At 45.5% G+C, this 14,838-nt stretch overlaps 2 protein-coding genes across 3 annotated transcripts; one reads left to right on the top strand and one right to left on the bottom strand.

Annotated features, from left to right (window-relative positions):
- Positions 1-657: 657 nt before the first annotated feature.
- Positions 658-2,842, bottom strand: MRTO4 (MRT4 homolog, ribosome maturation factor; the record flags this gene model as incomplete). Its single annotated transcript, XM_082009393.1, has 8 exons — positions 658-786; positions 1,099-1,175; positions 1,614-1,765; positions 2,009-2,076; positions 2,327-2,408; positions 2,500-2,603; positions 2,674-2,732; positions 2,815-2,842. 8 exons carry the CDS (start codon positions 2,840-2,842, stop codon positions 658-660), a joined length of 699 nt encoding a protein of 232 aa, XP_081865519.1.
- A 187-nt stretch (positions 2,843-3,029) lies between these two features.
- On the top strand, positions 3,030-13,810 carry EMC1 (ER membrane protein complex subunit 1; the record flags this gene model as incomplete). 2 transcript variants are annotated; one of them, XM_082009267.1, is made up of 23 exons in its annotated part: positions 3,030-3,106; positions 3,285-3,409; positions 3,686-3,751; positions 3,920-4,013; positions 4,475-4,603; positions 4,757-4,883; positions 5,234-5,383; positions 5,757-5,924; positions 6,502-6,573; positions 7,050-7,109; positions 7,356-7,478; positions 7,712-7,808; positions 8,512-8,628; positions 9,529-9,728; positions 9,971-10,120; positions 10,649-10,810; positions 11,055-11,174; positions 11,411-11,548; positions 11,929-12,102; positions 12,263-12,473; positions 12,696-12,780; positions 13,276-13,405; positions 13,631-13,810. In XM_082009267.1, the coding sequence occupies 23 exons, from the start codon at positions 3,030-3,032 to the stop codon at positions 13,808-13,810; spliced, it is 2,955 nt and encodes a 984-aa protein (XP_081865393.1). The 2 variants fall into 2 exon arrangements, with proteins under 2 accessions (XP_081865393.1, XP_081865394.1); XM_082009268.1 differs by lacking the exon at positions 7,050-7,109.
- Positions 13,811-14,838: the final 1,028 nt, after the last annotated feature.

The raw sequence follows: 14,838 nt of genomic DNA, 5'->3' as shown, positions 1-14,838 counted from the left end.
TGTGTATTAATGAAGCTTTGAAGGATCCACTACCGCCTTCAGCACTTGATGTGTTGGGCCATGCCTTCTTTCTCCCCTCATGGACCTTCAGCTCTACGCAGCACACACTATAATTTAAAGATGGAGTTGATCGGGGCAAATGGACACATAACTGGATGATGGCCCCACTTCTGCTTTAATATGATCGTAAATAATTCGTAATACAAGAATAAAACCTTTTTCTAACACAGACCGCATCTCTTAACTGTAGCTACAACCTGGCTGGCATCTCCTTATCAGGGCTGGGTGACTTTGAGCTAAATGGCTTCTTCTGAAGCTTTTATCAGAAGATTAAGAACAAACATTCAGCATCTCCCCTGGTGTCAGATGTGCCGTGTCTAAGCTGCATGCTTTCTGCCTAGCTTTCATGTTTGAGGTGGCATTTCCTCAGATCTGGGGTAGTCAAAGAGTAACAGGCAGCAGCAACAACCATCTGAAGTGTACATATAGATTTATATTAAAAAAAGCATAATTAGGTCATCTTTTATGAGCAGCATATTTGAGCTGATCGTCCCTGTCCTCGGGGTGCAAACAGGGAAGGGAAACACCTTCCTCTTTTTGTCTCTGAAATAGAGTAGAAATGTCTTGTTCTACTGCTGCTAGTCCTCATTGCTGTCATCATTTGTCATCCTCCTCTTCCTCCTCCTCCGCTGTGTCTCCCACAAGCTTCTGGAAGTCTCCCGTCTCAGAATTCCACAGAAATTTGATGGTGACTTTAAACTCCGCCATCTCATAGCCAAAGAGTTTCTAGGAAAGGACACAAATCTGTCATTCCTGCTTTATTGTCTTTGTGTCCAGCCTAGCAAAAACGCTTATGGTAAATAACGCTTCCAGATGGGAACTGCAACAAAGCAGGAGCCAAAATGATTGCTGCAGTTTTAGCACTCACATTAGGAATGCATAAGGATGTTTGCTGCACCCCACTGAGTGAAACCCAGAAGTACTGCTCACCTTTGTCTGAGAACTCACACACTTCAGCGGAATTAAACTGAACGGTTGATTATTTGGTATCAGGGGAAATGGGGGCTGGTGCAGACTCTGTGCTACAATGATACTCACCAGGACACGGGCTTGTTCAGGGGTGAGAACGTCCCCTTCTTTGCAGACTTCATAATCTGAAAGTAGCGTCACCACTCCTGCAGGAACAAAAGCTCTTGAACTAGGCTCACAAATACTGGATAAGACCACCAAAATGTGCGGAGTGCAGAGCTAAAACTTTCTCAAACTTTGTAGCTATGCCTTTCCATGCAAACATTTGTACACCCCAAGAAGCTGGGTGACATAAACTTCTAAAAACCCCCACATCTGGTTTCTGAACAGGATGCCAAGGTGCTGGGTTAGGCTAGGCCTAGTTGTTCCCACTGAAAAAGGACAGTGTCTTGTAGAAAGCTGGTTGTTTCACTCATCCTTTGGCATCAGTTTGGGAAGAATGGCACAAGAAGAATATAAGGAGAAAGTTGTCCACTGCAAATTTTCAAAAACTAAATTCTACTCGATTATTTGACGTTCTCCTTAAAAGATCTCATCTGCGCAGATGAAAAACGAAGCTTGCCTTCTGCGGATGCTTCACGTACCTTTCTTTAACGCTGTTGGCAATCCCAGCTGCCGTAACTGAGGCTCCATGGAGTGGGGGAACTGCTCCAAGGGCCCCGTGTCCAGGCTCACCGCATACGTCGCCTTGTTCCCTGCGCGGGCGAAGTCCATCTCTTTGAATTTGGAGAACCACCTGAGACAGATATGGGTAACGGGAGCTTTAGCTGCGGAAAGAACATCCCTTGTGCTAAGGGATTACAGCAGAGCCTGCCGCAACTTCTTCCCTGATGTTGCAGGGATGGCAGAGAAAGGCAAGCACAGAAAAGCCTCACGAGATCATCACTGCTTTAAGAGAAACATCAACAAGTGAAGTAGTCGAGTGGTAAAAAGGCTGACCTGCATTTCAAAACCACAGCTGCCACACACGCGTACTTACTCGTCCACCTCGTCTTTGGTGCGGTTAGTGAAGAGGAGACCAACTTCACCTCTCAGGTGTTTGCTGACCTGAAAGAAAGAAGTCATCTGTGGGACTGGGGCAGCACCCTCGGGCTTGTCTTCTAGGGTTACGTCCTGCACAGCTACAAAAGCTCTGCTAACAACAGAGCTTTTGTGCAGCGATAAGGATGGATTAAATTAAAACACCTGCAGAAAGGTGGCCCAAGGAAGCTCTGTCATCCCTCAACATTACTCCATAACGCAGCGACCACACATGAGGCGAAGCTTTAGTACAGACAGAAAAAACCCCAGCCCCTACCTTGTGCAGATTCTCCTTGTACTCGTTGCTCGGCTCGCGTCCCAGCGCCACCATCATGACTTTGTTCTTCCCGAAGAAGATCCTGGGGCAGCGGGAGGAAGAGGAGGAGGCAGCTGTCAGCTCCCAGGCTACGCTCACACCTCGCATCGCCCCCCGCTGCTGCCCTGGCTCACCTGCTGTGTTTCCAGGCGTTCCGGACGTCCTTCAGCTTGTTGTTTCTCATGTTGGCAACGGAGAAGATGAAGATATACTTGTAGGTGTCCACGCATCGCCGCAGCTGTAAGACAGCGGTTAGCCAGGAGAGAGGGACCGCGGCAGCGCGCCGGGCCGGGCCGGGCCGCACTCACCTCAGTGATGAGCGCCTGCTTGGCCTCCAACCCCTTCCTGGGCGTTCGCGTTAGGGAAACTGTGGGGAGCGGAGACGGGCGCGTTAGTGCGGGGATAAGGACGGAAAAGCGGAGGGGAAAAACGAGGGTCGGGGCACTCACCTTTGCGATCCCGCTTGGACTTCGGCATGGCGGCACCGCCGTGCTTCGAGGCCCCCTCGGCGCTGCGCGGGCTGCTGGGAACGCCCGCGGGCTGCCCCGTGCGCTGCCTGCGTCCACCCGGCGGTGCTCACGTGGGGTTTCCGCGCAGGCGGCGGCGCGGCCGGCCTCGCGGCGGTAAGGCCCCCTCGACGCCGGGATCGCGGCCGGCCGCTGCCATGGCGGCGGGGCTGTGGGTGCTGCTGCTGCCGCTGGCGGCCGCCGTCTACGAGGATCAAGTGGGAAAGTTCGACTGGTGAGTGCTGGGGGAAAGCCAGGGCGTCCCCGCCGCGTCGGGATCCTTCTCCGGCAAGCAGGCCCTGCGCCCGCTGTGCTGCCTCCTGCTGCAGCCGTCCGTCGGGCCTTCCCCTCCCGCCCCCTCAGCGAGGCGCCCCGTTGTCCCGTCTCACCTCCACCCGCGTTTCCTCTCGCAGGAGGCAGCAGTACGTGGGGAAGCTCAAGTTTGCTTCCTTGGAGGCCTCGCAGGGTTCGAAGAAGCTCATCGTGGCGACTGAGAAGAACGTCGTGGCTGCCCTGAACTCCAGGAGCGGTGAAATCTGTGAGTGAAACGGGCTTTTGTTGTGGGGAATACGCCTGTTATGCTGGGGCTAACGTGTCAACGAAGTTGCGCTATGTTTTTGTACTGTTAAATTAAGTTTGGTGGTACCACTTTGTCATACTGAGAGGGTTCAGCTGGCAGTTCAAAAACCGTTGCTTAGGGCAGGCAGAAAACAGTTCTCTGCATAAACTTGTTATAAAGAGCTGACGTTTAAAAATAATAATAAATGCATTCAGGAGAACAAACCGTGTTCTCACTTAACTTTATTTCTTTCAGTGTGGCGCCATGTAGACAAGGGGAGCCTCGAAGGAGCAATAGATGCGATGCTGATCCATGGGCAGGGTAAGGAGAACATGCAGATGGTGTGCTGGGGTTAGCAGTTGTCCTTGCACATGGGGTCTCAACCACATGTTAAGACCACACGTTGAACTTGCCAGAACTGATTGTCTTCTTGATCTGTGGTGGGATGCAAGTTCTGCGTTCATCTCCTTTTCTTAATTTCCTGGGCAGATGCCATCACTGTGTCCAATGCTGGACGTATTCTGCGTTCCTGGGAGACCAACATCGGAGGGTTGAACTGGGAGACGTCACTGGACACTGGCAGGTACAGTTTTGTGTTTGCAGTGTGTCTTTCCCCTTGTAATGCTGGTCTAGGGAGAAAGAAGGGGGTTGTTGACTGTGTCTGAACTTGCATTATAAGGGAAACCTAAGATATAGGTTTCCAAAGCAGTATTTGGCTGAGTTCTTTAGGAATGCTTAAACCTTGCAGTTATATCTAATGCTATTTCTATTTCTTAGCAAACCATTAAGAGAAAGAGATATAAATTTTTTTTGTAAATGGAGTTTCTCTTCAAATATACAACATGTTAAACCTGCATCTGGTTTGGGGTGTTTGGGTTCCAGCCTAATGCTCTCTGTTGAAATCAGCAAGGATAGAAGAAGTGGGCTATAAATTGTACTTCAGGACTGATGTTAAATGTTTGAAGAAGGTCAGAATGATTTGTTTGTTCGTTTTTTGCTAGAAGAAAATAATCTTCTAACTTGTTGTCTCTGACCTGTGCTTAGTTTCCAGGTGGCTAGTTTGGTGGGGCTACAGGACGTGGTGAAATATGTGGCAGTCCTGAAGAAGGCAGCCATCTCTCTTCACTACCTTTCCAACGGGCACCAGAAATGGGTAGAACACTTACCAGAAAGGCAAGAAAATATTTTTTAGTAGAAGTGTAACTTCTGGTAGGGAGCCTTTTGCCTTGGAGAGGAGAGGATGCTGTACTTGCCTTATGCTTTTGAAAATATCTGAAAACAGTGTCGTGAGAAGATGATGCTTCACGGTTGCTGCTTCTCTTGCAGTGAGAGTACTCAGTACCAGTTGTTGTATTCCCATGGCACTGGAGTGATCCACGTGCTTGGAATCGTTCCCCAGAGCCACTTGAACATTTTAACGTTCAGCGTAGAAGATGGAGAAATTACAAAACAGGTAGTGCTTTATTATGGATCCAAAATATTGAATTTGATGTTAACAAATGCACTTCCAACTAGATGGCAGAGTAATTCATTGTTGTTGTAGTATGGATAAACTTCCCTTTCACCATGGCATAATCTGTGGGCCAATAAATGGATTTCACTGCTGAATTCCCTGAAAGCAAAACTTTAATTAGACTTGCAGGTATTAGTCAAGAACATCCTGGAAATCTCAGGCTGATAGTTTCTCCCAGGGTTATGGGTAAAAATAATTCTGACTTAAATTTTTGGTTGTGTCCAAGTTGGTTCTTTGAAGGTTTTACGCTATTGACAATTTAATCTCTTTGTTTATGTCTCACTTGGCAGGGCAGAGTAGCGGCCCCGTGGTTGAAGAGCTTAAACGGCGCCTGCAGTGTGGTGGGGGAGGCAGTGCTGGTGTGCATGGATGTGGACACGCATTCGCTCTATGTTTGCTCCTTGGAGATGGAGCAGGAGATGAAGCAGATCCCACTGCAGGTGAGAAGTGCTCAAAGAGCGTTGTATGGCATTCGTTTGTCCAACTGGTTTGGTGCCTGACTGAGCCTGGCAGCGTAGAGGGTTCTCCTGTTGGTAAACTACAGAATGATTAAAGATCTGTGGGGAGGAGCATGATCCATAAATTGGGGGAAGGCAGAGAAAACTCTATATTGTGTCTGTCTAATAATTCCTTCTGGATTGATGTTTCCAGAGTGTTGCTCCAGTAGGAGCCTAGGCCTCCTTGCTTCTGCTCTCTTTATCCTGACATGGGGAACCTCTTCATAAAGCTTATATTACTGCTAATAAAATGAAGATATTAGTTTCGGTGAAGAAAAAGTTCTCATGAACACATACGCTTGTCTCCCTTTCACAGTCACTGGACCTGGAGTTTGCTGATGGCTTCCAGCCCAGGATATTGGCCACTCAACCCAACGTAATCAGTGCTTCACGGACTCAGTTTTTCCTGCAGCTGTCTCCGAGCCACTTCTCTTTGCTGCAGTACAAACATGGGCTGCTCAGCCACCTTCGGGACTTCCATCAGGTAACCAAGATAAATACAGTCAAGTGAGAGGGCCAACTACAGCGTGAAATTCTTTAAAATAAATGAATACCCTTGTACTAAGCATTTTGAACAGACTGCTGAGCTTCTCATTTCAATTGTGCTCTTGGCTGCAGCACTTGAAAATAATTTGATTTCATTTATACTAGCTGCTGAAATATTTCCGGACATCAGTGTATGTATGCTTTGTTGCCAGCAACTGTCAGCGTGGGGGTGGTTTCCTGGTTTTGAGGTCTAAGTGGCCAGTGGTGCAGCAGTACTTTTGTTAGGCCAGCTGAGAGGTTTTTGAAAAGCAAACAAGGTTTAAAAACTGCAGTAACACTGGACATAATGGTTCAAAAGCCTGTGGCAGGTCAACTGTTTCCATCTTTATGAGAAGTATTATCAGTCTTAGATAATTTTTTTTTATTTGGTGAGACAATGACATCTAAAATTTGGCTGTGAAAGATCCTCTGTTTTTAATTCCAGTGTGGCTTAATTTGTTGCACAGGTAGTTTTTGGTGGAGTTTGGGGTTTTTCTTGTTTGATTTATGATTTCCTACTGTTTTTTTCTTTTCAGGCAGCTCTGGTGAGTTTTGCAACAACAGGGGAGAAAACTGTGGCTGCTGTCCTGACCTGCAGGAGTGAACTGGTTAGCACAATTTGCCTGTACTACGTAACCAGCACAGCTCTATTATGGATATGCACTGGGGGTGGGTTCTGCAAGTGTTTTCCTTCACAGGGATGGGTAGTAACCTGAGGAAGAGGAAGTTTTAATTAACTTCTTAGACATATGAAGACAATGGCAATGCAAGCAGGTCTTGAATATATCTCGTTAAGGCTACCTCTGGCTTGGTGAAGCATGCTGTCCCGTGTGCAGCCTGTTTCAGCCCTGTGTATTGCGGGCACGTAACCTAGGAATTGGCTTTACTGATCCGTAGAGGATTTCAGTTCTTAGGGATATCAAACTTGGCAAGGTTTCATTTTTATCAGGAGTAGAATAGCACAGAACTGTTTCCTGCCTGTTTTCAGAATCAAGCTGAGGCCTGTCAGGCACTCAAAAACTTTTTTTTTTTTTAACACTCAAGGGGTCTGAAGCCATGTTATCTCTTCTCATCCTCATTTCAGAAACCTGGAAGTTCTGATGGCCTTCATGCTGGAAGTACTCTGGAGGATTCCCAGAAGCAGGTATAAAGTGCAGTTGTTCCCAAGAACAGTAGAAATTTTTGACAGTCCATTTTATTCTTTTGTGAACAGGAACAGAATGAAAAAGGTGTTACACCATCTTTTTGGGGTCTGATATTTTGTAGCAGCTCCATACATATAATCTAAAAATATCTTGAAGCCTGCGTTCTTACTGATATAAAATCCTTTTGCAGAATTTGGTGTGGCATGTATGTTTAACTCAGCATTTTTTTCTGCTTGTTGTTACAGGAATCTTTAACCTGTTCCAATCAAACCTACAATATTAATCTCTACCTGGTTGAAACTGGACAAAGGTTGCTGGATACCACAATTACCTTTAACCTGGAGCAGAGCGGTGCCAAGCCACAGCAGGTGAGCAGGGAGAGATTATTTCAATCCTGTGGTTTACCAGACTTGCCATGCCCTCCCTACCCTGATTTGGCAGGATTGGTAAAGCCCTTCAGACAAGGTGAAAAGCGTTCTGTGGATGTGCCAGAGTACTGCATATAATCACACTGGTTGCTCTTGTTTCACCCAGGAGTTCTGTTTTATCCGAGGAGATGAGTGATCATTAACCTCACTGTTTTGCTTGCTCTTTTGTCCAGCTATACATCCAAGTTTTCCTGAAGAAGGATGACTCTGTGGGCTATCGAGCCTTGGTGCAAACAGAAGACCACATGCTAATGTTCCTCCAGCAGCCAGGTAACTGGCAAACAGCTAACCTACTCCATTTTTAACAGTGCACACCTTGTCACTGTAGGACAAGAAGAAAACTCCCAAGTGATTATATTTTATCATTGCTTTCTTTGGAAACTGGCAAAAGTAATTTTAACGGTCCTGAGTCCCATGAAAGGTACTGGAGACTTTCACCCTCACAAGACATTTCTGCAGTGTTCTTTGTGCAGACAGAGCCTTTGAATTTTGTGGGGTTTCTGCAGATTCCAAAACTCTTTGTAGGATGAGAGTCTTAAGCCCTGTTGTAGATCTTCCTCAAAGTTTCTTCAGAAAAGATTCTCATGGCAAAAATGTTAATTTTTAGTACGGGTTAAAAGTCCATCTCATGCCAGGAATCTTCTAGGGTTTAAAAGGAATCCAGGTGTTCCCATGTGTGTCTCTTATGTTAAATAGACTTAATGACTGTAACCGTTTTAAAACACCAGATGGTTTTACTGATTCTGTGGGGTTTTTTTTCCAAAAGTGGCTCCAGTTGCATAAAGTGTTGGTCTTTCATGAAGCTTTTATGAAGCTGATTGCATGGTACTGGATAGATACACACTATTTTGCGTTTCATTAAGAACAGTGATTTGCATTTGAAGGGTCCACTGGAAGATATTCCTGTACTGAGTGAGTCTATTCGCAGGTATTAAGTTGATTTTTCCAATATTCTACTTTTATTTCTTTCCAGGAAAAGTTGTATGGAGTAGAGAGGAGTCACTAGCAGAAGTGGTAAGCTTGGAGATGGTAGATCTACCTCTGACAGGTGCACAGGCTGAGTTGGAGGGAGAATTTGGAAAGAAAGCAGGTAGGCCAGAGATTTAACAGAATTACCTTTGTGAATTTGATTTTCTTTCTGAATGCATTTATTGCTATCTTTTTCCTCTGAGCTGAGAGTTAGGATTCAAATTTCTACTGATGGCAATTAAAATGAGCAGAAATAAACCCATTTCTGTCTAAACTTTTGAAGTCCAATGCCAAATGCAGATGACTTGAGTGTATTACGTTGTTATATTAAAAAAAAGTCAGTAGTGGTAGGAGGGATTTTGGCCATCTCTTCTAAATGTTTCCCTTTGACCCTTTCTGGAAGATTCGTTCGCAATAGCTTTTGTTTCTTGCTTTGTTTTATTTTTTCTTGCTATCCTGGATGCAGCCATTCAAGGTAACCTCAGACTGCATGCAGTGTTTTCTAATGCTTCCTAGTGGAACTTGATCTCCTTTCTGCTTGGTTTCCTCAGTGGTGAAATATCGTTGAAGCCTGGTGTTTCACTTATTTCATGAAGCTAAATATAAACCCTGATTAGGCAGAATTAAGTGGTTTTTTTTACTTAAAGAGCTTCTCTTGCTCTGAGTAATGAGTGCAGAGGGAGACATCTAGACCTTATAGGTGGGTAAGCTTTAGGTGGGCACTTGCTGTGAGTGTACCAGTGAGGAAGAAGGAATACAAAGGAAGAGATTATGTACTCTGCAAGAAGGTTTGCTCTCAGTTGATCAGAGTGTCTTTTGGATTGAGCTATACCAGTGTGAAGTGGGAAAAGGTTGGTAAATGCCAGAGTCTGTGATAGAAATAATAACTGTAACTCTGCTATTCTGGAGTGGGAGGCAGAGGCAAAAAATCATCATAGATTCATGCATGGCAGCATTTCTTCTACTGGCTGAGGCCATAATGTTTTTTCCCCTCTTGTAATCACTGTTGACCTATTTGCAGATGGTTTGCTGGGGATGTTTCTGAAGCGGCTGTCCTCCCAACTTATCCTGCTGCAAGCCTGGACCGCTCATCTTTGGAAGATGTTCTATGATGCCAGGAAACCCCGGAGCCAGATTAAAAATGAGATTAACATTGACAATTTGGCCAGAGATGAATTCAACCTCCAGAAAATGATGGTGATGGTCACCGCTTCGGGAAAGGTGAGGAAGCCAGGGTAGGAATCTGTCTCTAGACTGTAGCGAAGAGTCTCAGCTCTGAATTCCCACCCCTGTTTTTAGCCAGGCTTTGGGCAGAATGTCATGAGAAGATGCACAGCATGTTTTGTGGCAGCTTTGGAGGACGACTAAGACTTTTCTTTGTCATATTCCGAAGAAAGATGCAGTGCTTGAATGTGAGAAATGTGTAGTTCTGAACTTTGGCTTTACTGTGTCTCTCTGCTCAGCTTTTTGGTATTGAAAGCAGTTCTGGCACCATCCTGTGGAAGCAGTATCTCAGGAATGTAAGACCGGGCTCCTCCTTCAAGCTGATGGTCCAAAGAACAACAGCCCATTTCCCACACCCTCCACAGTGTACCTTGCTTGTTAAGGACAAGGTGAGTCCCTTTCCTCTATCCCTCCACTGAACCTTTGAAAGGGCAGGAGAAAGTATCTTTTTGGGTATCATCTGGTTATCACTGATGTGGGGACAGGAGGATATTGAGAGCTGGAGGGAAGCAGACACACAATCCTAAAAAAACTAAGGATGCTCATTTTGAAGCGTTTTGTTGAAACACAAGAAATAATTTCACCCAGTTTCTTTGGTTGTGTGAGATTAAGTCATGTGTGGTCTCCATTAGCTAGGACACAATGGCTGTCCTATAGCTAGCTGCAGGATGTTCTGTACTCCATATGTGAGGGAGGAGGAGACATTATTATGTGTTGATACTGCTTTAGCAGGTGATAGATAGGCCATGAACACTGTGTTATGCCACGATATGGTTTTGGATAGAGAAATGTGGGGTAGAGTATATGTGTGTCCAAACAGAATATTTTGAAGGTGGAATTGACAGCAGCAAGTAACGGTAGAGAAACAGCTCTTTTTTCTGCCTTAGAAAAAGTTTTGAATCTTGTTTGTTTTGTAGGAAACCAAAATGAGCTTTCTGTATGTCTTTAACCCCATCTTTGGGAAGAGAAGTCAAGTAGCTCCCCCTGTTTTGAAGCATCCAATTCTTCAGACTTTGCTTCTGCCTATTATGGATCAAGACTATGCCAAAGTACTACTCTTGATTGATGATGAGTACAAGGTAAAGTGCTTTGCCTGGAGGCAGTTTTCTTCATGTTCTGGTTAATTATTCCCCTCCCTTTTGGAACAAGATTAAAAAAAAAAAAGCATTGAACCACATTTCACACAAAACTATGAAGTTATTCTGGTGAGATGTACCTCATCCTGATAAACATGTTTGAAATAAACTTTCTGTGGTTGTTTTATTTATTTATTTATTTCATGTGTCTGTTGGTTTTTAACCTGTTTCAATTCTTATTTTCTAGGTTACAGCTTTCCCAGCAACTAAAAATGTCCTTCGCCAGTTAGAAGAAATAGCCCATTCTATCTTTTTTTATCTAGTTGATGCTGAGCAGGGAAAACTCTCTGGATTCAGGCTAAAAAAGGTATGGAAGACTCACTATGGTCTAAGTTACGTCACTTCCCTAAATGTCCCCTGGATAATGGTAGATCTCTTCATTCGGTTTACAGAGTTTTGCTTGGAATAGAAACAGTTTAGCTTCAAAATGTGTCTAAGAACTTTTAAAATTCAAAAGCAGAGAAAGCTCCTTGCATCTTAATGGTGGAGATGGTGTCTTTTGAAGTCCACATAAAAACTCCTGCATAATTTTTTTTCTTGCAGGACCTGACAACAGAGGAGAGCTGGGAGGTGATCATACCCACTGAAGTACAGAGGATAGTGACTGTGAAAGGGAAGAGGTCCAACGAGCATGTGCACTCCCAGGGCCGTGTGATGGGAGACCGCAGTGTTCTCTATAAGGTGCCGTAGGAACTTTTTATTGATTCCCCCCCCCCCCCCCCCCCCCCCCCATGCATTATGTCATGGGAAGATCTCAGCACCATTTCTAGGCACTACATTGAGATTAATTGCACTGTGGTGCCTTTTTTTCTGTATGTGCATCAGTGTCCATAACCCTCTGCCGAAGATGCTAATTTTGCTGGAGGTTTCTTTTATAAAATGTTTTCTTTTATAAATATTTACCCCATCTTATGATGGGGAAATAGCTGCTTGATTTCTTCAGGTGATTTGTGCTAATAAGATACTTAGTTTATTACATGCCTAGTCCCAGGTGAAAGGCAGATAAATGAGGTGCCTGTGTCACTAAAGAGGGAGTCTCAGTTTTTTTTTCTTTTCTCTAGTCCTTGAATCCAAACCTGCTTGCTGTGGTGACAGAGAGCACAGATACGCATCATGAGCGCACTTTCATTGGAATATATCTGATTGATGGAGTCACAGGCAGGATCATCCACTCGTCGGTACAGAAGAAAGCAAAGGGACCTGTCCACATTGTCCATTCAGAGAACTGGGTGGTGGTAAGAAGCTATTCTTATCTTGTTCTTTATGTTTGGGAGGTAGGAGCAGTTGCTGAACCTGTATGGAGAAGACTTTTTGACCATTCTCTGTGATTTTCTGCTACCTCTATATTACTGACTTTGCTTGCAACATATTCCTAAAAATCTTTTCTTATTTCAGTACCAGTATTGGAACACGAAGGCACGTCGGAACGAGTTCACTGTGCTGGAGCTGTATGAGGGGACAGAGCAATACAATGCCACAGCCTTCAGCTCCCTTGACCGCCCAATTTTACCTCAGGTCCTCCAGCAATCTTACATCTTCCCATCTGCTATCAGTGCCATGGAGGCCACCATCACAGAGCGTGGCATCACCAGCCGTCACTTGCTCAGTAAGTACATGCTCTGTTCTGATGTGTTTATGCTACCTGCACAAGCCAAGTTTTGCACTGAAAACCAAGCAAAATGCAGTTTACTGCCAAAAATCCTGCCTGTGGCCTGCCCTGGACTCCCTGGCAAGTTCAAGGATAAGCACCAAGAAGGCATTTATGTTATCTGTTGGAAAATGCTGTCAGAAATGGCCATTTTTAAGACGCATTTCTTTTAATGCATAGTTGGGCTTCCCTCCGGGGCCATCCTCTCCCTTCCAAAGGCTCTGCTGGATCCTCGCCGCCCAGAGATCCCTACAGAACAAAGCAGGTAAGGAAAGCCTGATAACCGCTGTTCCTGGGCAGCTTGGAAGAGGGATGTGTTTTGTGTATAATATGGTAGTGCGAAGTAGAACAACGTGTCTTGGACAGATTGAGGGCAATTCTTGCATGAAATTAAGTGAGGTTGCTTTGTTGTCAGTCTGTGATTATGGAATAAATTTGTCTGTAACGCAGCAGGTCTTATCGTTAGCAAAACCAGCCTGTTGTCTGCACTTTTAAGAAGTTGGAGTCTGAGTAACTCTGAAGTTTTTAGAATGACACTTACGGTTTCAAACTTTCGAAGCCTAAAAGGAGGCTGCTGCAGTGTTGTCTGACCCAGCTGGCATGTTTGATTTTCATCCTGCAGCAAAAATTAATCTGCACTGCGAAAAGCTGCTAGATTTGCTGGTTTAGGTCAGCTTGTGATGATCAGACTAGGAAAAGCAGACAATGTCCTTTGTGTGCTGTTTGATTGGGTTTTGATTTCTCTTTAAATGCCTTTCAGAGAAGAGAACCTGATTCCATACTCCCCTGATGTGCAGATCCATGCCGAGAGGTTTATCAACTACAATCAAACCATATCCCGAATGAGAGGGATTTATACAGCCCCCTCCGGCCTAGAGTCTACTTGTTTGGTGAGTACAGGGCGGAAGATTCGATGTAGAGCTGTGGAGTTTGTGGGTAGAGCAGTGTAATGCCTTAGGCTGTGGCAGGGAGGTCTGTAACTTCTGATCGTCTGGCTGCTCGCTGCTTGAACATTTCTTGTTTTAATCGGAACTATAGACCTGAGTCAATAATTTTTGACGTGTCTGGTTTTCTGCTGGAAGCTGCGTTACCAACTCAAGATCTCATCTCTTTAGGTTGTTGCGTATGGCCTGGACATCTACCAGACCCGAGTGTACCCATCGAAGCAGTTTGATGTCCTCAAAGACGACTATGACTACGTGCTGATAAGCAGCGTCCTCTTCGGGCTGGTTTTTGCCACTATGATCACAAAGAGACTTGCTCAGGTGAAGCTGCTGAACCGTGCCTGGCGGTAAGGCTGCAGGTGAAGGGAAGGCTGAGGCTGGAGAACGTATCTGAGATTCGGACTGGCTGAAGATCTGCCACCCACAGTATTTTGCTGCTGGGTTCGGTTAGAAATTCCAGCTTGTATGACTAATGGATGCTATTTGGGAGGAAAAGCTGCTAACGCAACAAAATGATATGCTGCCTATGTGTCTCCTAGTGAGAAATGGAAGAGAGATGGAAAAAGAGACAGTGGTCTGTAATGACTAGAAAAGAAATCTTCCAAACCTCTGTTAAAGCCCTAAACCCTGCCATCATGTCATCTCCCCGATGTTAGTGAAGATAATGCTAAGGACATGTGTCCTCTTGATTCTCGGCTCTTCCTCAGCGCCAGCCACGACTGACGTCTTGGCGAGAGGAGGACTGAGGGGCTGTTGGCTGCTGTGATGTGAACGCTAGACTTGGTAAAGTGTGAGGCTACTGTATGCAAGGCCTGAGAAGAGGAGGCGACGTTGAGTCATTTCGATAGGAAGAAGGTTGGAAATTGTGTGGATGTCGGTGGGAAGTGGCCTCATCGTGTCGCTTAATTACAGTGCAGGGCTGTGGGAGGAATGTGAATGTAAAGCCTCTCCATGTTCTTTATTTATTATGATGACGATGCTAGTTCCTTCCCGTTCTTTTTCTAAAACACTCCCATATTTGGTGTACAACCCTGGGTTTAAGGTGTTGTGGTTCAGGAGCAAAGAACCTCGCAGCCTTTCCCCCCTGGATAAGGGCCGTTAACGCTTGGTACGTGGATTTAAATTGTCATAACCGAGTTTTGCAGCGAGTTGTGCCCCCGTGAGAGACTGTGTCCTATCAATCACCTCCTCAGTGTGCAGATCGCCTCAATAAAAGTCTGTCCTGAGGAGCCGTAAGTGTTTTTTCCATCTTTCGGGCTCATTGAAGCCCTGACCGCCTGGGCAGGGTGGGGGCAGGGCGCAGGCACGGCACCGCCATAGCGCATGCGCCCCGCCGCGCCCCCCCCCCCCGCCCGCCGCCAGAGACGCTGACAGCGCAT

Source organism: Phaethon aethereus (genome assembly GCF_964289735.1).
Source record: "Phaethon aethereus genome assembly, chromosome: 21".
NCBI lineage: Eukaryota > Metazoa > Chordata > Aves > Phaethontiformes > Phaethontidae > Phaethon > Phaethon aethereus.
The sequence above is the reverse complement of the archived record's forward strand: the minus strand, read 5'-3'. Positions and strand labels throughout refer to the sequence as shown.